The sequence below is a fragment of the Leptonotus elevatus genome, chromosome 12, assembly GCF_054856555.1.
Source record: "Leptonotus elevatus isolate MCC_2025b chromosome 12, RoL_Lele_1.0, whole genome shotgun sequence".
Classification (NCBI taxonomy): Eukaryota; Metazoa; Chordata; class Actinopteri; order Syngnathiformes; family Syngnathidae; genus Leptonotus; species Leptonotus elevatus.
This window is the reverse complement of record NC_141250.1, coordinates 14,876,984-14,899,258: the sequence shown is the minus strand read 5'-3', so window position 1 is coordinate 14,899,258 and position 22,275 is coordinate 14,876,984. Positions and strand designations below refer to the sequence as shown.

Here is a 22,275-nt window from a genome sequence, read left to right as displayed (position 1 = left end):
CAGCTGACATGAGCAATATACTAATACACAGCAAAAGTAGTAGGGAGTAGATCGGCTAAAGGTCTTGAGTTCGTTCCTCAACCCTTGAGTGATTTTTATCAGTCATTTTTTTCAATTCTTCATTTTACTCTCAAGTGTAAATATGACTCTAAAACTGAGTCTATTTGGTCCTCCTCTAAATAGAGTCAAATTTAGTCTACAGAATTTACTGTGTATGTATCTTGTGTACTATATCATACTTCATAGTTCCATTGCAATGCTAAGCTCAAAAACATTTCTGTCAAATTTGTGCACCAACGAAAATAACTGCAAACTAAGCTAATGAAGCAGCCGTACGACAACGGCAAGGGAAATCATCTCCCCGACACAGCCCGAATAACTCTTTAACATCTGTAATTATATGTTAGATTTATTCCAAGTCCGAAATTATGTAGCTTCCAATCATTGTTGGAATGCATCCAAACAGCTGTACGATTAATGTAGATATTCAACCAGAAAGGCACACGTGCGGAGGAAGTTGTTTGTCCTTGAACAACTTCACAGATGTTAGACAAGGACACAGTAAATAGGACACACAATAAGTATGGCGATGAAACACACTGTATGAGGCACAACGTGACACCCAAAGACCCCAATAGTGCATTCAGAAATTAGGATTCAATAATGCAAGAGGCAGCATGAAAGATATTGGTTCCAGGACCCAAGCTAATAATCTAATAAACTACACGGTAAAAACATGTCCACGACCTTAGTGGAGCTAATGATGCATGAAATGTTCGTGATTTAAGAGGAAATGCTTCAGTAGGCCATAAAAGCACTGGGGACATTGCCAGCATACAAATCCCACAATGCAATGCAGGACATTCACTGAAATGAAAAATGTCACACTATTATTTATCTACAAAAAAAAAAAAGGTACATTGATTTTTGCGCACATGGTAAATTGTGAATTTTCAGAGGAAGGATAATAGACAGACCTTGTAATAAGATTTCAGGTTAAGGTTGCAAGGCAGATAAAATACTTGTGATAATTGCTACAATATCCCGCCTCGGAAAACAGATCTTCATCTCTGGCCGTCTGTGTGTATTTAAATACTACGAAGCACATCATATTGATCTGGGATTCTGGGCTTTGTACATATACTGTATATATATATATATATATATATATATGATTTTGTTGGAGGCCCATTAGTTCCCATGACATTGTGAGCCGGCACTTTCCGCTGCTGACATCAGTAATCACTAACGGGCAAAATTTGTGAGACACACTTGTGGAAATTCTTTAGATGAAAGTGGAAGCTGTGGTAGCTGTAAAGGTTTTTTGTTTGTTTGTTTTAGGCAAGGCAAGGCAAGTTTATTACTATAGCGCATTTCATGCAACTCGATGTGCTTTACACAAGGAAAGCAACAAACTCAACAGTTAGAAGAAAACAAAAGTAGCTTACATGGTGGTGTCAACGTTAAAGCGTTAACTAATTAATTAAGAATGATCACATGAATCATGTATTAACTCAGATTAATCACACCATTAGTTTTGACTGCAGATGATCCTTTAACTGGCAGTGGATGGTTACAGTAAAAGTAGCACAGGTTGTGTTTCAGCAATAAACATAACTGCATGCATTAAAGTAAAGCATTTAATAAATAATTGCGTATGACTTTCAGAATATTTGTTCATGTCAAAATATTGGGGTCATTTTTTTCCCATTTTAAATGATGCAAGTAATTAACTGATTAGAAAAAGAGGAGGTTGAGCGTGTGCAGTGGATCCCCAAAAATGTAAGACGTCCTCATAACATTACATGTCGAAAGAATTAACCCATAACAGGTGCTCTTTAAATTTGGCGGGCAAAAAATATTAATAAAAAACCTTTTTAATTAAGCGATTAATCGTGATTAATCAAAATTCTAAGATGTGATTAATCTGATTACAAAATGTTATCGTTTGACAGAACATACATTGACAATGTTAAAACATTTGACAGCAAACCTTTAAAGAAATGTTCTAAGATAATTAGAAACATGATTTTAAATATGTTTAAAATACCTTAATCAACAATGAGGCAACATGACCCTACAACAATCAGATGGGCCAGCTCATTAGAGTAGATAAGGTTAAAAAAAAAGTAGTGTATGTAAAATATGCATATTTAATAATATAATTTATTTTCGTTGTTGTCATGATGTATAAAGTGTTTAATTCAAATTAATTAACCACTTGTTCAGTGAAGAATTTTTTATTTTTTTTTATCTTACTTATATTTTTGTTTTATTATTTACAATATTATTTTGTTAATTATTCACAATAGGTATATCAATTAAGAAAGTATTAAAGAAATATAAATAAATACCCAAAAAATAAATTTTATTTGGCCAAATTAATGCAACTAACATTATTGGATTTATTACAATCTAATACAGATGTTGAGTGGTGGATTAAAGAACAGAGTGAACCGTCCTTAAGATGTCACAAGCAATTTTTGTATGCGTGCCCACAAAAGATCCGAATACATAATTTATTTTGGACACTGAACTTGAGGTTGAATGTCATCTTTTCCAAATCATTTTTATCCCCCAAACACTTTCATCAAGTGCTTCTGGAGACAGAATGAAAGCTCCAGCATGTAAAGGCAATAGAAAAAAGCAACGCGTCTTTGTGTGAGAAAGTGGGAGCAAACGCATCAATATGACTGTTTTCACCGCCGCGCTTCCCAGCCCGCTGATTCTCACCCATCTGAGATCCCGAGCGAGGATTATAAAAACCAATCAGCGGACAGTGATTGCTGCAGCTAGTCTGTGATTGGATCACAACCCGGGTACTGCCGACGGCGCTGGAAGAAGTGAGAGAGAAAGGGTGCGGGGAAGAGAAGACGTGTTGATAACCCTGAAATGCAAAGGTTTAATAGACGGGAAGAGCGGACCCAGACGGAACAGGGGATCAAGGAGTCTAATATTTCTCATCAACCTCAATTTTCAGACACATGCATAACATTTTATTAGTGTTAGTTTTCCAAAAGTGGGTCACAGAACCTTTGTGAATGGGGGCATGGACAGAAAGTCGATTACAAATGATTCAATGGCTTTTTGTGTTGGCTTTTTTGGTTTGCCTATAAAAAAATGTCTACTTACTTATTTTCTTACAGGCTAGTGCATACGTGTTGTATTGCTTCTCAATTTGTACAGAAATATAAAATTGTCTAGCAGTATTTATTTTTTGTCATTTGGATTTCGTTTTACTACTCTGAAAAGCTCTTTGACTTTGTGTTTATGTGTTTATTTATAAGGACTGAGTCTTGGAGCAAATAGTGAAATTCTGCAAGTAATTCCTTTTTTTAATTTTGCCGTGACATCACACACCTCTGGACACGCCCATGGCGGACATGCTGGAAGTCTATGCATGCTTTGTTTTAGAGTAGAGCTGTCAAAATTACTCAAATTAATTGACAAGTAATATTTTAATAATCAAGTAATTGCTTGGAGCCATTTTTTTATTTAAAATTCTGATTTATGTAGTCGTTCATGAAAGAAGGCTGATTATCTTCTGTGTTTAATCAACATAAGACATTTGCAAACATCTGTTTTTACTTTGGTAACATAGTACAACATCAATCCCCCTTTTTTTTAATCGCTATATGAATACGAAGTAAAAAATTCAAGATCTTTTGTCTGTTTGGTGGGGGATTAGGGTACACATTGTATTGTAATGCCGCAACAATCTCCTATGTGTTTACACAAATGGCCTAATCTTGAAATAAATCACTGGTTAATAAACCGTAGTCAGGGGGGGGGGGTTTATGCTTTTGTAATACACTTTTATGCAAAATTCAAATGAATCCAATTAGTTGATTAATCGCTAGATTAATCAATTCTAAAAAAAATATTCAATAGTGACAGCACTATTCCAGAGCGTATTGAATGTTTCAATCATTTACGGTTATAGCGATAAGATCAAAATAGAGGAACAAAGTCTCATTTCTACAGAGCCAATTTTAATTAAAATCAGGTTTGTTGTACAACCCGCAAAACAGGTGCTTTAACGAAGGGGTGAAGGAGGTCGAGCGGGGGGAGGCATCACTCAATGGTGTGACAACCCTAATCAGTCAGTGCTGTCCTTCTATGTCTTCCTTGTTCGTATCTCATTTGACTGTAAACACCTCGGCAACTGTCACATCAAGATTGGGGCAGCACGCATCCACCATCTTGAATGTGTAAGTAAGGTGTAAGCTTCCCAGCTGTCAGTCAAACATTTTGGGCTGGTCAAATGTTTGAGAATCTAAAACGGTCACAGGATCAGGATCTGCGTTTTCGTTGTTTACGTGATATTTCGTTTTTTTTTGTCATGTGTTCTTGTGTTCCTTGATCATGTCTTGTCTTACTCGTTAGATTTTCATATCCACCTGTTCTCCTGTTTTGTGTCTACCAATCAGCTCCCTCAGGCACTCATGTCTTGGCCAGGTGTAGCTCGTTGTCTTGTCAGTATGCTTGGATTTACCCTGCCTTCACGTGCTATGGGAAAAATGGACCTTATCACTCGAATTCCCATTGAGTTCTGTTCATGTGCGTTTGTTGTTTTAGCAACAAAATACACAGGACACCTGACATCGTCTTTCCTCGTAAAACCGAACAATTAGGGGCAAATAATGAGTTGTAAAGGACAGGACATTTAATTGTGTATGTTACATAATTGTGTAGATTGTAAAACAACCTGCTAGCGGAAGACAATGCCCTTATAAGTGTTAATATTTCTTGCCATTCACGAATCCTGACTTGAAAAGTTCTCTCGAAAACTTGTTTATCAAAATAAATTCCCAGTTGTCCAGTGGAAAATACGACATGAGGGGGCGGTCATGTGCAATGTTCTACTCGACGACGTGGTATACTATTTACCATAATTTTGATACCATAAGGGGGCAGTATTAGTTCTCTGGTTTCTTTCAGTTTCACTGGTTCGGTGTTGGTTCTGTTACTGTCACACATCTACTAAACTTTTTTTTTTTTTTTTGGTCCTTCTTAGTATTTTTTTTTTTCATTGTATTTGTATTTTGTTTTCAGATGTTTTTATTTAAATCGTTTTTAAAATTGTGCGGTGTCCTTGAGTGTCGCCTCTATATATATATATATATATATATATATATATATATATATATATATTGCATTATTATTATTATTACTGTATCTTGTTTGTATGACAGCGTATTTAGGCCATGTATAAAGGTATATTTTTAGAGCGTGGGGGCAATATTCCAAGAAAAAAAACTCATCAATTTGGTAATTTCTAGTCTCAAATTTGTGAGGTTTTTTTTCTTGGAATATTGCCCCCATGCTCTAAAAAAATATATATATTTATACTTAGGCCAAATTTTTGTCCTTTTTTTTTTTTTTTAGATTACTCCCTCTTTCCCTGCGGCACCACAAAAACCTCCAGTCATGACACCATTAAAAAAAAAAAAGAAAAAGAAAAGGAAATCTGCTTTTCTAAGTGGTAGCCACTACGACTAGCACTGCAGCGTACTGTGCAAAATGTTTATGTGAGTGTGTGTGTGCATGTTTGTGCAAACGTAATAAATTTATGCAACTGTGATATGTTAGCAGGTGTTGGCTCGCTGTACATGTTGGCAGGTGTGTTTAGGTGCTCATCCCACGGGAACACGTTTGACCTGGGGCATCTGTTGCCCCCTACCCATTTCCTGCCCTTCAGCACCTTTTCTCATCTGTTGACGACCTGTTGATAATACTCACTTTAAAAATAATAATAAAGCTATGGAGTGAGTAATTTAAATTAGAAAATGTTTTTAGCAAGATTTTGATCAAGTTTGTAGACTTGAGAAGGCAGGAAAATCTGGAGGAAAACTGATGTGAAAGGAGATAAATTAGCACAGCAACCGCCTGGGAGGGAAGCCTTTATCTACGTTGGGCTTCTTGCTGTTTATTAAAATTCAAGTTGCAGCACACAAATACCCAACTGATTATCATGTGTCCCATCAGATTAGGTGAGCAAAGTCAAACAGTTGGCACAAACTTTTAGGGACAAAAAAAAAAGGGTTATCTGTTTATCAGCAGAGGAAAATCAAGATAAAGGACAGTGACCTTATTTTGTTAATAGATTTTTTTCCCCCCCTTCCTGTATGTGTTAAGCATTACAGTAGGGTTGCAAGAGTGGACTACTGGACTTCCTTCAAGTTGTATCATGTGTGGTCCTCTGAGCTCCTTGCACCTACACTGTTTCGCCAGTCAGCATAACGAGTACCTGACCCCCCCCCCCCCTCCCCCCAGGATTGCTATTCAGCAGTGTTCAGAACAGGTGGGGAGTTTTGAAAGAAACCAGATTAGCTGTTTCTACCTCACAAAATGATTTATGCCCAGACTTTTATCAGTAGGCTTCCCCCTGCAAAGATAATTTCCCCTGACTTCACCTCACAGCAGGAACTATTTTAAGCATTGGCTCATTAATGCAGAGTGATTGGATTCATTGTTCCGCACAGCTGACGGATGTTCTCTGAAGTTTCGCCGTCTCAAGCCACACCTCAATCCTCCTCTTCAATCTTTGGGTTGAATTTCCTCCTAAGAATGCGGCACATTGTCTTGTGAACGTTAGATAAATAGACTGCAGCGGGGCTTTTGTCGCTCCTAATTGAAGCTGTATTAGCCTCAAACCATAATGGCTGTCGCTCAAACGTAAAGACACCTCAAATTGCTTACATTTAACACCCTTTGACGAACACAATCGCATCTCATTGATTTTTATTTTGTACTCATATCTCAACATTCGTTTTTCAAGAAGTGTACACTTCATTTTCACTAATAACCCCAATCATTTTAAAGAAAGACCCATAAATCTCAATATAGTGTCTCTTTTACTGCCAAATGTTATCCAAAGAACAACCCCGACAGAGCATTTTAACTAATCTCTCAAGGCAAACAGAATAATGTGTGCTATGACTACATAAACATGGTGGATACCACATGAAAGCAAATCTATTCTTTCATTAGAAAAAAAAAAAGTATGTTTGTACAAAAAATAAATAAAGGCTTTATTCATTCACGTCATCCTTGAAAACGTTTATTTCCTAAGATCCGCCATGTTTTCATGTAATTTGGTACTACCGGGAGCCCATTGGAAAGAAATTCAATGCTGCCATCTGCTGGCTATAGTTAGTGGCTGTTTTGTGATTTTTTCACCCATTCACAAAAGGAGCGCTGCACAAGACGTTACACTGCCTGTTGAGAAAAAAAAAATAGTTGACGTCAATTGACGTTATTGGTGGTAAAAGAGGTATTTTTCCTTAAAATTGCATGAAATGAATGGCAATTTTCTAATCCTCTAATTTCTAGTTGCTGATTACCCTGCAACCCTTGTTTGTTTGTTTTTTGAGAGAGAGCTCAGTATTGTTTAATATTATGTTAGTCAACATGTCATCATTGTTGCTCTCTCTCTCTTTGTGTGTGTGTGTGAGGGGGGGGGGGGGGTGAGTGCGCCTGTGCATGTGAGTTTGTGCTCTTTAATTCACCTGAAACCTATTAAAAATCCCATTTTCTTCACCTTTACCGGATACTTCAGAATCCCGCCACAGTTGTGAAGTTGTCATGAGACCAGAGGAAGGATCAAAGGAAAGAAAGATGGCACAAAGTGAAATCTGCGACCATTGTGAAGAATAAGCCATGGATGGATAGTGCCTGATTGTAAAACGGCCACTAAAGGGCGGCTGATACTCGTATCGGTCACCGTCACAAGTACTGATACCTTAAAATAAGGCAATACCTGGTATTGGTACTCGCCCATGCCTATACAATAGTTTATCAAATTCTAGATTTACAAAAAAAGAGTGGTTGTATCAGGGAGAACAGCTGGTCCAAAAATGTGCCAAACGAGCCGAAAGACGCAACTACTTGGTGGAATTTACCTTTATTTAGACAGTATAATCAACTTAAACGTTCTCATCAATTGCTATTGAAACTGTGAAAAGGTTGTTTTTTCTCCTTGGTAAAAGTCTGGACTTTGCCACAGCATGAAGTTTTTTCCCCCCAGAAAATAATATACTTTATATTGTATGTACTGTATTGTATATAGCAGGTACTATTTCAACCAAAGAAAAGAGGTCTTTGACAGCAGGGCTGTGTGCAGATTGCCCTGTTGGAAATCAGCTCCACAGGAATGCATTGCCTGCCTACCTGCTGTGTGTTCTGCTGCAGCAAGTCTGCAATGGCTTCTATAAGAGGCTGCTCTTATGATACTGTATGCAATCCCCACCGCGCTGGCTGCCGGCCCCTTTTTATCAGAGACGTACTTTGATGCTAAGTTCGCGTTTGCTCTGTCTGTGGCCATTTAAATTACATCAGAGAGAATGTCAAACATAATAAAGAAATCTTAACCATTTCCTGTTGATGGAAAGGGATTCGTGGATTATAGGGTTTCTACGCTCGTCATTTTGCTTCAAAATTGAAGGCTTTGATTTGTGTGATGGTCTGAGCTAAACACATTTCCTTTGGATTTTAAATCAAATATATTGGATGTGTATTTAAAACTCAATGAACTAATTACTTAAATTTAAACGTATTTTTATGAAGACAGCACAATATGGAAATGGCTAATGTCCTGTTTGCTATTACTTTTGATTGAGATTACCTAAACATTTTAATTTCCTCCATTTCAGAGAGTAAGAAAAACAAAAACAAGTATTTAAAATAGTGGCATTACAATATGAACTTGGTGTTAGCAAGTCAGCTGTCAGTAGCCAAATACTTTGCTTCTTCTCATTAATTACCTTTTGGGGAAAGCAAGGTGGTGGACAAATGAGTATTGATCATGGCGGGCTAGCATCGGTCCGCTTTACTGGCCTTTCCCACATGTCATTTCTTCTCCACATCCCCATTAAATGGGAACAAGAGAGATCAGCGGCATACTGGGACTTTATTAGAGGCGAGGGAGACCCTGGAGTGTAAAAGGCTGGCGAGCAGACTTAATCTGACAAGAGCTGTTGCATTAAGGTTTTTCAAGTCAAAGTCTGCTTTTAACTCATTCACTGCCATTGACGGTTATAAACATCAAAAATCATTTGAACTATTTCTATTAGTTTAACATTTGATTTCTACTTTTGTTAACAAGAGTATGAAAACCTAGAATTTTTTTTATTGTACATTTAGAACAGATATAAAATGTGTGATTAATTGTGAGTTAACTATCGAAGTCATGCGATTAATTATGATTAAAAAAATTAATCGCCAGACGCCCCTAGTTTTTAATAATCGTCTCTCATAAATTTTTTATTGTAATTAATCGCATAACTTCAATAGTTAACTCATTCACTGCCATTGACGGCTATAAAGGTCAAAAATGTATTTTAACTATTTCTATTAGTTTAACATTTTTCCACTTTGGTTAACAAGAGTATTAAAAACCTAGAAAAAATTATTGTACATTTAGAACAGATATAAAATTTGTGATTAATCGTGAGTTAACTAGTGAAGTAATTCGATTAATTATGATTTTTAAAAAAAATAATCGCCTGACGCCCTTAATTTTTAATAAACTTTTCTTTTTTTATGAAAAAATGAAAAGTTAAGGGCATCAGGCGATTCAAATTTTTAATCGTAATTAATCGTATGACTTCACTAGTTAACTCACGATCAATCACAAATTTTATATCTGTTCTAAATGTACAGAAAAAAATCTAGGTTTTTATACTCTCGTTAACAAAAGTAGAAATCAAATGTTAAGCTAATAGAAATAGTTCAAATGAATTTTTGACGTTTATAGCCATTAATGGCAGTGAATGAGTTTCTTGTATTTTTACGCACCAGCTTTCCTGATTTGTTGATTGTGTAAACTTGATTTTAATTACCTGTAAGCTTCCCGTACGTCGCATGTACATACTGCATAATCAGTTGTTTAGATGGCTGTTGTGGTGGCCATCTGCAAGGTCAAAATAATATAAGAAGCTTCCCTTCACGGTCATCTTTGAGACCGCCACCACAGCAGGAGGGGACTGCAGGTGTGCAAGAAACTGTCCCAGTTTTGATCCACTTGACAGCTCGCTAGTGTCACTGGGGTCACAGCCAATTATTCTCTTGTGGATTGCTTTCAACGGCAGACATATTTGGTAGATATATTGTTGTTCGTGGTTGTTGCTTTATAGGAGAATAAGTGTATTCTTGGAATATTTATGTCAGTAGTATTAATCAAATTATTCTCAAATAGTGATGCCAGGGGGGGACCCTGGGAAACATACATGTTTTTTTGTTTGTTTTTATTTACAAAAATCAAGTGTAATTGCACATCCACTACAGTAGATGGCAGTGATGCTCTTATTTATTTATTATTTTTAATATCAGCCAAACTTTTTTTTGAGACATTACTAACCCTAACCCGAGTGGTTTGTTTTTTGGTGAGTTGGCAAGAATACACAAGGGATTGGATTTATGATATATACTGTAGCTTCTTTAGTTCTTTTTGACAAGGTCAAATCACTATTAAAACCAACAATTGTTTCCATTAGGAAGCTTAGGATGGTGTAATATCTGGAGCTTTATAAAGGCTCTTCAGACATTGTGCTAACACACAGCAATTGGGCACCACTCTAAAAGTAAGTTATCGATGCCCAGGATGCAGGAGGACACGAGAAAAGTTTTTAGCTTGCAGTTTTCACACTGCAAAATGTAATGACAATATGACAGTTTTGGGAGAGGTTTGAAGTTTATGATGAGATCTAGAAGGGGGGGGGGGGGTATTTTTAGAGAGGAACTGCTTACTGACAGTCGACAGAAATGCTTGCACAAGCTTAACCTTCATGGATGACTTAAGGGAAAAGAAAACCTTGTTTTTGACCTGTGAGGACGGTGTTAAATCTCACTTTCTTTTCCTACCCACCAAACCAAAGCATTTTTTTTGTGCATTTTATTTATCGGCTTTACTTCCAAATCTGGGGTTATTTACCAGACTGCACAGATAATGTTTGACCAAATTTCTAAAAATACTAAAAAAATTCACCTGAATGATGTGATTTGTATTGCCCAATGGGAACATATGAGAACTGGATCTAACTGGCTTAGAGGTGTCTAAGCTATTAAACTTAAATAATATGCATTAAATCAAATATAAGGGTGACATAAATGTATTATTGTACGTTAGCCCAGCACACACATATACACATATTTACACCCTTGAAGATTATTAAAGTTTCGTTTGGGACAAACCTGAAGCAGACAGACAGACATTATCAATATGGCAATAACAATAGTGCGTCGTGCTGATTTCTGCTCACACGTTCTTTCTATCAACAGTGAATCAGTGAAGGGTTCGGACATCGTTTAAACTCTCGCACTGCATCAATAGCGGCTCTATTGATTTTTTTTTATTTTTTTTTTATCGTTAATGGAAGCCTTTGGGGCAGGAAAGCTAATTAAAATCATATGCAGGTCAAGCTCATTTAAAGACTCCCCATTAGTTTATGTTGAGCTTAACCACGCTTGACTGCAAAATCTATCCATTGGGCATTGTAATTGACTGGTGTTTCTAATGGCTTTCCGATGCTCCTGCTTCTCATAGAGGTAGTGATGTCCTCTGGCAGGTTTCGTGCTGCAGCTCTAATAATACACAATCATTAGAGACAGCTGCCTTGTGTTCCGTTCCTCAAAGTGAAACTTTCACATCTCTGCATTTGCCAATTAACACGTATAGTATCACTTCTGCGTTTGCATATTTGATTCCCATTTAGTCCTGAATCAACTCGAATGAGTTACTAATTGTACTTGGGCGAAAACCACATCAAAGTCCAAAAAAAAAGATAATTCAATTTGATCATAATGATCAATGGAGCACACTTATATGGAGCTTTACTACACTATATGTTATCCAAAGCGCTTTACTGAGCCTCATGTTCACTTTTTTGATCATATAGCGGAGTGTACCAAGACTGTATGTGGCGCTAATACAGCCATGTCAACCGATGAAAAGGTTTTCGTTTTCGTTTTTTAATATAGGATAACTTATTTTATTTTTTTTGTTGCTTTTGGTAAAGTTACAAATCCATCTGTGTTCTGTTGTACCAGCTAGCTAACGCTAAGCTAACCTCGCCTCTCCGGACCAATGTCCAAGTTTGCAATCTTCCTTCGTGCTAGCATACTGTACTGTCAGAAGCCAACAACGACAAAAGGTGTTGATACACTACCTAGATGGGCTTTATCGATTCCTTCACAATTTAATATAATGTTCATTAGCCGGCTAAACATTAGCATACATACTTGTTGTGTTATTCTTTCTTAATGTGTACACATAACTGTTATGTTTTTATTCACGCAGTACCTGTTCATGAATTTATTTTGGAAGAAAATCACACTAAAGCTGAAACTGAGCTATGACCATCCATTATGTGACATTAATGTACTGTTGACGATCCCCCATAAGAGACCATATATGTGATTCTGGCACGGTTTGTCAAGATGTCTCGATGAAGAGTTCATTCTTAGATGAAGTTGGCCAATAATTCAGTGGCCAAATTATTGGCACCAATTAAGAGAGCTTAGTTTCAGATGGAGGGCATTTAGTGGCATCTAAACAATCAATGGGGACTTAGTTAGTTCAGTAAGAGTATATTTGGCTGAGAAGTATGTCTGAGTGTATGTCTGCATTTAGCACTCGCAAGCTAATTGGAATCTCTGAGCGAGGAGGAATATTGTGTTTGGTTTGTTTATTGCTTTCTGTCAGGACCAATATACCAGCCCGAGATGCCAACCATCTTGCCGCCTTAAACCCTGTTATTCGCCAGACACATTCAGACCAGATATGATGAATTTTATTTCCCACTGAGGAATAAATGCAATATGAGAGAGGTTCTATAAATTGATAACATCTAGAAAGATGTAAATGCATCAAGATGCTCCGTCATTTCTTATTCTCACACGTGCTACACTTTGAGTGTGCTGGCGGGAGTGTTATTGAGCATAAAATAGCTACACCCATTAATCTTATGTTGGTGATCACTGTCATCGTCTTATCTGGACTTTTTTTTTATATTTCTGTTAGATTTTGTGTTCCGTTTGCTATTTTATAAGTCTAGGGTCATGGCCTCTATGTGCTCTTTATTTGCATCTTGTCAGTAAATTTAAAAATAAGTCATTACAATCTGTATTTGAACATAAAACCAATTTTGGTGTGTACTCATGTTTGCAACATGAAATGAAATTGTTGAAAATCGTCACTTGCAATCAACTGGGCTCATTTCAATTGTTGGTACGTTAGGACCTAATCTGTTGTACAATGAGTGACGATGTTACGAAATGAAATAACTAGGGGTGTCAAAATTAGTGCGTTCATTTTGAGTTAATTTAAAGTTCCCACTTTTTTTTTTACGCACGATGAATGACTTTACTTACTTACTTACTTGGAAAACATGTACAGGGGAAATTCCCGTCGCAATGCAGCAGACACGTCCACGTCAAAATTTAGCAGTAATACATTTAATAATAATGCATATGTTTGTGGAGAATGGGGTCATGTTGTATTTTACAATTTTAAAAATGTGCACAATTTCACAAGTGCATGTTAAAGATTAGATAGCTGAATATGAAATGAAAATTGCACTGAGCTGTCAAACAGTCTTACAAATGCAATTATTATTTTATTTAGTGGCAGATAATGACCTCAACACAAATCTCACACTCTTTTTTTACAGTCCAGTACTTTTTTTTTTTAATTTTAACTCAATTTTATGAATCATTACGAAATGATATATTTCTATTACTTTAACATTTTTCCACTTTTATGTTAAGAGTATGAAAACTTTTTATTGTACATTTAGAACAGATATAAAATTTGCGATTAATCGTGAGTTGGCTATTGAAGCCATGCGATTAATTATGAAATATTTTAATCGCCTGACACCCCTAGAAATAACCTCATTCTCCCAATTAAGTAAAAGTGTAACGGTTGGGGAAGGAAGACCGATGGATGAAAGAATCAAAGGTGGTCACTTTGAGCTCAGATCACCAGCAGTGAGTCTCTGGGCACCTGTTTAACAAGCTCAAAGCCCTGCAGTTCTCATCTGGTCTTAGCCAGTTTTCAAAACCCCAGGTCTTCAAGCTCAAGATCAAAACCTCAAACATTCAGCAATGATCCCTCATTTTTTCCCCTTGAACTCCGAGCATCCTTGCCATTATAACCAGCATCGCTATGGAACTGGGAAACTCTAGCGTTCCTCTAAAAATAAAAGATTCTCCCTATGTAGCGTGTCATCTTTCACTTGGAATACCCTAGAGAAAAGCAAGCCCACCTTTTATATCCACATAATGAGTCGGCTGTGTAACACCGTGTGTAATATATAATAATGACTCTCAGGACAGCTACATCTGCGGACCTCTCCTGGGAGCTGAGTACAATTATTTACCCAGCCCAAAAAAAAAAATCATTGAACAAAGCAAATGCAATTTAGTACAGGAAAAGAAGATGCATCTTCCGCCGCTTGTTTTCAATTATAACTAAGTGATCTAACAGGATTCTAAAGAAATGCTGTGTATATCTATACGCAACCGTTTTCCCAGTAGATTAGAAGGACTCAAGCTTATTATGATGTACTCTCATCGAGTGCGTGCATGGATGTGATACTGATTGGACAGATGTTTCGTTAATCAACCATTTGTGTATCATGTCGTCGCACCTATGTCAGCCGCATATTTATGTCCGTCCGTAGTACATTAAAATCCCGCGTATATTTGTACTGAAACAGTTTTGCCTGGTATGTCATGATTTTTCATTGAAATGAATACCTCATTCACTCGCAGCCATTTTCACTGAAGCAACCCCCTTCGCTCCCGGCTGTTTTGTTGGATTTTGACTGATTTCGCAAGGTCCACAGAATGAAAACGTGGAACCTACCAAAAGAAAGATTAGAGACTCCTCTTTCACCTCTTTCAAAAGTATATTTGTATCTGTTTGCAGCAAGTTTCTTCATTATTCACAAACCTGTTGAAAACACTGGGGAAAAAAGCTTGTTGCAACATGGCCGTGGCTGATCTCGTATACTCTGCTGCCACCTGCTGGCCGTTTCTTTTTGTTGTAAGAACTACCATTAAGCTACATTTTCATGTCAGAAACTGTATCAAAGCCTTCTGTATGCTCTAGCATTTTAAAAAAATAAAAATAAAAAAATTTGGGGAGTGCAGGAATAAGTATTAAAAATATATATTTTTACATTTTTGGGTTTAATGAGATAAGAATACCAAAAATATATATTTTTTATGCAGCAAAGTTCTGGTGCGAATCTCATGAACAGTGCATTGAATTATGTGAATTTGTTGTATTGAACCAGGTCCCTCACTGGGGTCTCTGAAGAAGGACTGGGCCTCTCCCAACAGCATCGCTCTCTCCTGGCAGCAGCCCAAGGAAGCAACATTGCCCATCCTCGACTACGAGATCAAATACTATGAGAAGGTACTGTGTTGGTCCGGCACCAGTAAAAAAATAAATAAAAATAAAAACACTCAGTAGCCAGGATCAGACAAATATTTTGGCTGGCTATTTAAGAAGTCCTATTTTTGTTTTATCAATACACAATTTTTAGTCGTATGAAGAGCACAGATCATTTATTTATTTGTTTACCTTTGGTTAAGAAATGAAGCATATGCAGTATCTTAAGTCAGTATTGAAAATGGACTCTGCCCATCTCACACAGAAGAAATGGTTTTGAATTTCAATGAGCTCATTATGTTAACTGGAAATTAAAAATGTTTTTTGTGCAACATTGCCTGTAGGGTATTAATAGACATGGGGACAGACAGCGCTTATACATTGCCGCGTAAACAATCTTTGTTCAAAAACCTTGATCAAGTCACCGTCTTTCCAACATAGGAACATGAACAGTTGAGTTATTCTTCCACGAGCACCAAGGATCCTAGTGTGATCATCACAGGCTTGAAACCAGCCACCTGGTACGTCTTCAGTGTTCGCATCCGCACGCCATCTGGATACAGCTCCTACGCCACCAGATATGAATATAAAACTACTGGAAATTGTAAGTTATCATATTCTTCAGTCCAATAACGTGAACTTTTGTGTGTTTGTTTGGGTGTAAAAACCTTGGTAGCATTCATTCAACTTGACACATCAGGTGCTTTATTTAATAATTCCATTGAACTGATAACGTGTTCTTTGGGAAGTGCAGTTTTTACTTATAACAGAACAAAGTTTGTTTTGGTCAATTTTGACTCCCAGGGTACACGGTAACTCCAACCTAGGACTACGTTCAATTCTAAATGACAGAATAAAAACCTATATGACAAAATATGGGTGACAAATACAGGATGATAGTAACTGCATAGTAACTGACAACATTAAGGACTCGTACTTTACATCTCAAATTGTAATCCCAAATGCAAAAAACAAATGTGCTTTAATTTGCTTAACTAGATGCCATGATTAATTGGTCTGTAGCTTATTGTTAAATTCCTGTGCTTATTTTGGTAGGTTCAAGTCAGGAGTGTAGTCCAAGTATAGGATGTATACCCACATATTTTTCAGCGAGACAGATTACCTATTTTTTACTCAAGGATGGTGAAGCCGTAACTTGAGGCATGAGGACTGATGAGCTAATGAGTAGGGTGGGACATGTCGGGGAAAATAATCCTTCAAATACTGTAGTATTGGGAAAATGAGTGTGGTCAATTGAGGGGTTTAACTCAATGGAAGCGCTTTACGTTCACTTACCAGAAATTTGCTCATGGTGTGGGTTCAATCCCTGGAGAAAAACACAAGAATGGGGACAAATACTTAAAACAATATTGAGGTCTAATAGTGCCTAGTTTTCACTATTTGTGTTCATTGTTTACTACATTTTGTTTTACAACATTATTTATTCTGTGTATTCGTCTCATGATAAATACGTTTTACAGTATTTCGGGCTGTTTGTGTTAGGAGTAATAACTACAACTATAACTCTTAATCAAGTCGTGATGATTTTATTACTGTGAGCAAGAACAAATGACATATTTTTCTTTCTCACCATTTCTCACTGTTTCTAAACTATTTAAAAATAAATAAATAAATAGATTTTTTTTTTTAAATACCCACTTCTCCAGGGACCACTGGTTCAAGTTTTCAAAATTTGAACAAAATTTTTTTTTTCCTCCACCACTGACAGCCCTCCTGTAATTATGCATGTGTTTGCTTTTGCAACATCGAAACCACAAGCGCTCTATAAACCGGTATCAATTTATATGATTACATCATAGTTACTCATGAGGACTAAAAAGCTTGTAAATGTCAGGATTGTTGCTGTTCTATCGATCGACAAATTGAATACAGTGGGCAAAGGCGTGTGACGATACAGCCTTGATGTTTAGTGTATTTGAAATCGATATTTGTTTGTGTCTTTTTAAGACAACGCAACAGCTTTATTGCAATTCTAATCATAAAATACAAAGAGTCCAGCTGCCCTTTTGTGCGGGGTCAGGCATTGTTGAGGGGGTGATTTGACACAGTGGCTTTCTCCCAGTGGCGTTCTCCTCCTCATCCGAAACTGCAGTGCAAGGCTTTATCTGTGGATCATACAGCGCTTGGCCAAGCCTTTGTACTTCCTGGCCTTTTATCTGAGAGCGAAAGCAGATTTGCCCCCCTGTCGCTCGCTCTGTCTCTGTCAGCCCGTCTGCCAGTCAGAGACTCATACTTTTGTTTTTCCATCAGTCTTTGTCACATCTACCTCTTCCCTCTCAGTCGTATTTGTCTTTATCGCGCCGCTGTCGTCCTGTTTCCTCATCCTTCATTCTGTCCTCACCTCAATGTCATTGTCTTCTCACACGCACACCTCATTATGGCCGCATCAGTCCGCCACATCCTCACCGGTGTGAAGAATATGTGAAGCTGTGACAGTAGTCTGGCGTGGCCACTTAGATTCCCTCTGAGTGGTCAGTAATGGCTGTAATATAGGGCGTCCTGGCTGAGGCGGTTGAGTGGCTGTCAAGCAATGGAAAAATTGCAGGTTTGACTCCAGTTGCTCATGATACTGTGTCATAATTCAATTTCCCTACTGTAATATTGATACGGGATTTAGCATTTTTTCTATTGTTTTTATGTAACCTCAATTTCAATCTTGCCATGCTGGATATCTTTGTTTAGCAGTTTATACAGTCAAAAAAATTCAAAATTTTCAAGTCACATGGCCCTCCCTCGTAGGGCGTGTGACCAAGCACCCTGATCTGCAATTCATATTCATTAAGCATGAAATATGATCGAAATAAGTTGGGTAATACCAATCATCTTTCAATTATCTGGCCTATGTCAGCTGCGTGACAAGACACCGAAAATGGGGGAAATCATGAATATCAAATGGGTCCAATTTAACCAAATGATTATGGACTAAATCACAATTTAATGAATGAATAATATTAATTAAACTGAATCAGGCCTACGAATCATTCCAGTAAAAGGACTGATGGAGGGCTTTTTGCATCACAAAGAACTGATCAAACATCTCTATATCTCCCTATGGAGGAACAAAATGGTCTATTTATGGTACCTTCGGGGAAAAGATCTATGATTCATTTCCAATGACGTATTTTTGATGATGATGATTTTTTTCCCCCCTGTCATCCTGCCCAAAATCCCATTTTCTCTATTCACCTACATCTTGATTTGACCCGTCTTCTATATTTCTTCCTTTGCTGCATTTTTTCCTAACCTAAAATGTATCACCTCTAGCATCAGACCTGGCCTCCGACCAAGGTCAGGTTTTGGTCATCGTTACGGCAGCAGTGGGCGGCTTTACCCTTCTCGTCATCCTCACCCTCTTCCTCCTCATTACTGGAAGGTAAGATGACTTTACTGCCCCTGACTTCAATTTGTGCACCATATATGCAGTACAAACCCTTTTTTTTTTTATAAATAGAAGAAAGACTAGACAATAGTGACAAATCCTAGTTTTATTATCACAAGACATGAGCTCTAGTATATACTGAATACGTTCTTATGAGTTTTATGCCAAAAATCAAATGTTAGTCTTCGCTCCACTTTAGAATCCAGTATGAGTTTTATAACAGTTTTTTTATATGTGTTCAAATTCTTCTGCACAAGTCATAAATACACCTTCGCATAACTTTTTCTACATAAAATTTTTTACACACCAACGTCGTGTTGTCCTGGGTCTGTTCTGAGTAATCATGACACACTTGAATATGAGCCATGGAGCTGCTAACATGCAAAGAGCTTTTGAACTCATGCAGATGTTACGAGTTGAAAATGACATCATTTGATTTTGATTTTGATTTTCTCCCCGCCTCCAAGCTCCCCCCTCCAAGCTCCTCCCATTAAAAGAGTTCGGTACTTCAAACGCCTCTAAAATCAGAAGGGAAATCAGTTGATTACAAAAGTACATGGCTTGTTCTACTGGCCACACTGCTCTTCTCATTAATTAAAAAAAATGAAAAAAAGTGCTATTTAAGTAGTCTTTTGGGCAAGTGACGAAAAGTCAGAGTAATTTTGAAGCGACTTGGAGAACCACTCGCAATTTTGGCCCATATGAGCTTGATGGTGGATATTTTTAACTGAAAGTTGTCCACCCAGCGTAGAAGGGGTTCGTCGAGTGGCAGAAAAAACTGAAGAGTGGAGGAAATATGGTGAGAAATAATAAAGTTATACTGTTGTTGACCAGATTAACTATCGGCGATTTTGCATAAAATGTTCCCCCAAAAGGCTACTTTTTCCAAAACTACAAAAATCATTACTCCAGAACCCATCACCATATTCCAATATTTAATTAGTTATTGACCTTTCTGTTTTAACCATGATACCATTTATTTTTTTGGACACTTTCACAATAACTCAGTAGTATGAAATGACATTCATTAACTGTTGATCAGAAATGTTCACCGAGAAGTGCAACCTTCTTTTTATTCTTTTTATTTTATTTTTATTATTATTAATAATAATAATTATTATTATTATTATAATATTAATAACAGTAGTCCTCTACTAAAAATAATAATTATTCATATTAATATTAATAATAATAATAATAATAATAATAATAATAATAATAATAATAATAATAATAATAATAATAATAATAATAATAATAATATTATTATTATTTTATTTTATTTTATTTTTGACTTGAGCAGATTGCATAACCATGGTTGGCTGGATTTTTGTTTCTTTCTAAATGTGATATTCTCTGGTTGGCCACTGCAAAGGGTGAAGTCAGTCCACCTCTTCACACAAGAGATGTTTTTTGGGTGATGATGATGATAATAATGAGGGATTTCCTGCAAGCCAGGTTGTTCATGCCTTGCTGGCTTGTCTTTTCCTCCTCATTACACAAACACATACTGAGCAGCAAACCACTTGATCGCAATATGTAGTCCTCTTGCCCTGAGTAGGAGGGACTTTTGCTCTTTTTTTAATGTACTCGAGCAACTTGAGAATGATGAGAGCTTTCATGGGGCTCTTATGGAAGGGAGGTTTTACAAGGGAGGATGTAAGAGGAATTGACATGTGAGGAGGTGGACCTTACTGTTCTAAAAGCTTCCTGAAATGAACTGAAGCTATTGTGTACATGCTGTCCTTGAATTGATGCTAACTCTTGTATTCTTGAAATCTTGGGTGACCTCTGTTATGATGATGTGACCGTTAAAGACCTTGAGGAAAGAGAGGAGTGGTTTGACTCCCTGTTCCGCTTTGATTAGCGCTCTGAGCAAAGTGCTTTAATTGAAGTTCCTGTTTTTGAGCGCTTATGCAAATGTGAGTGCGTCCTGCAAAAATCTCTTCTCATAACAAGTATTCATGTCAGTGTCGGCGTGTGCGGCCTGAGCATAAAAGCCAGTCAGGGAGAGAGCGGACCGGGCGGATGAAGGGGATGGAAGGAAAGGACTGGAAAGCGCTGATAACAGCATATGACGCCATTTCTTTAATGAACAGCTTGACCCCATCAACAGAGGTCAACAACGGCTTTCCCAAATCCCCTTCTTCTTCTTCCTTTCTGTGTCACCTGCCACGTTATCGCCGCTGTCCATCAGTGTCCGGGACCGCGCGGACTTAACTCTGTCAAAGCGCACGCTGGCAACCTGTGGCTCAGAGCGCCCTGACGCCACTTCTAAGCTGGCCACCCAGATTATGTAAAAATTTCACTGTCACGCTCGCATGAAGCTCTTCATCCAGGATGCTTCAAGCAGCCGCCTTGCATCCTTCCTTGAAATCAGTGGTTCTTGCAAATCTTGCAAATGGGGCACCGTTTTGGCCCCCTCCTCTACCACTGCTGAAACATATTAACACCATCAAATTCTATAGATTATGATATCTTTAATCTTGCACTGTGCGCAAAAAGCTGAATCGGAACCGTTTGTGTGTGTTTTGCAGGTGTCAGTGGTACATCAAGGCCAAGATGACCTCCGAGGATAAGAGGAGGACTGAATATCAGAACGGACATGGTAAATGAATCAACAAACCTCATTTATATGTATAATGTGTGCAATGCGAATATGATCTGGCATGAATTTGTGTTTTGCATTTCAAGGCAGTACAATGGGTTAGCGGTTAGCATGTTTGCCGCGCAGGTCTGAGGTTTTTGGTTTAAATTTTAGAGTTTGCATGTTCCCCGTGTGATTGAGTGGGATTTCTGTAGGTACTCCCTGTAGAAAATGGATGGATGGGTGTTATATGTCAAAATCGTAGACACAAATTAAAATAAGAGCTGTGCGTTGGGAGTACTCGTGAGGGAGGGACAACCTTGGGATAAAATTGAAATGGGAGGAGAGAGAAGATGATGATGCAGGTTAAAAATGAAGGAGATGGCACATGGAAATAGCTAAAAGTTTTGAGATGGACTAGGGTTCTATTTTTTATTTATTTTCTATTACAATACAATATTGCTTTTCTAGGAAGAAAAGGGAGGAAGAAAAGCAATACACTTGCAGGCCATTTCATTAGGTACACAGGCATAATGTCAAATAATACAAAAAGATCAGAAGGTCCGCTGACTGTAACCCCTTCAGACCAGCATTTTTTCTGCTGGGCAATATTTTTATTTGACTTTTTGCTGATTTTGACTCTTTTCCCATATAAGAACAGCATGGATTTTTTTATATATATATATATATATATATATATATTTATGTGTATGTGTATATATATATATATATATATATATTTATGTATATATATATATAATTTCAGTTCATCATTTGGCTACATGATACAGTAGGGGCACAACAACCACATATTCAATATAGTCAATACCTCTCTGACACACACACACACACACACACATCAATTAATTAAAAAACAAATAGTATTAT

General features: G+C 37.3%; 1 protein-coding gene across 3 annotated transcripts in view; it reads left to right on the top strand.

Annotated features, from left to right (window-relative positions):
- Positions 1-22,275, top strand: part of LOC147164717 (ephrin type-A receptor 6-like) — a 110,116-nt gene that overhangs the window by 74,783 nt on the left and 13,058 nt on the right. For all 3 annotated transcript variants that reach the window (XM_086092075.1, XM_086092072.1, XM_086092073.1), the window contains exons 6-9: positions 15,303-15,424; positions 15,842-16,004; positions 18,686-18,794; positions 21,338-21,408. In XM_086092075.1, coding sequence (XP_085948201.1) covers positions 15,303-15,424; positions 15,842-16,004; positions 18,686-18,794; positions 21,338-21,408 — 465 coding nt within the window. The remainder of the gene's footprint in view (positions 1-15,302; positions 15,425-15,841; positions 16,005-18,685; positions 18,795-21,337; positions 21,409-22,275) is intronic.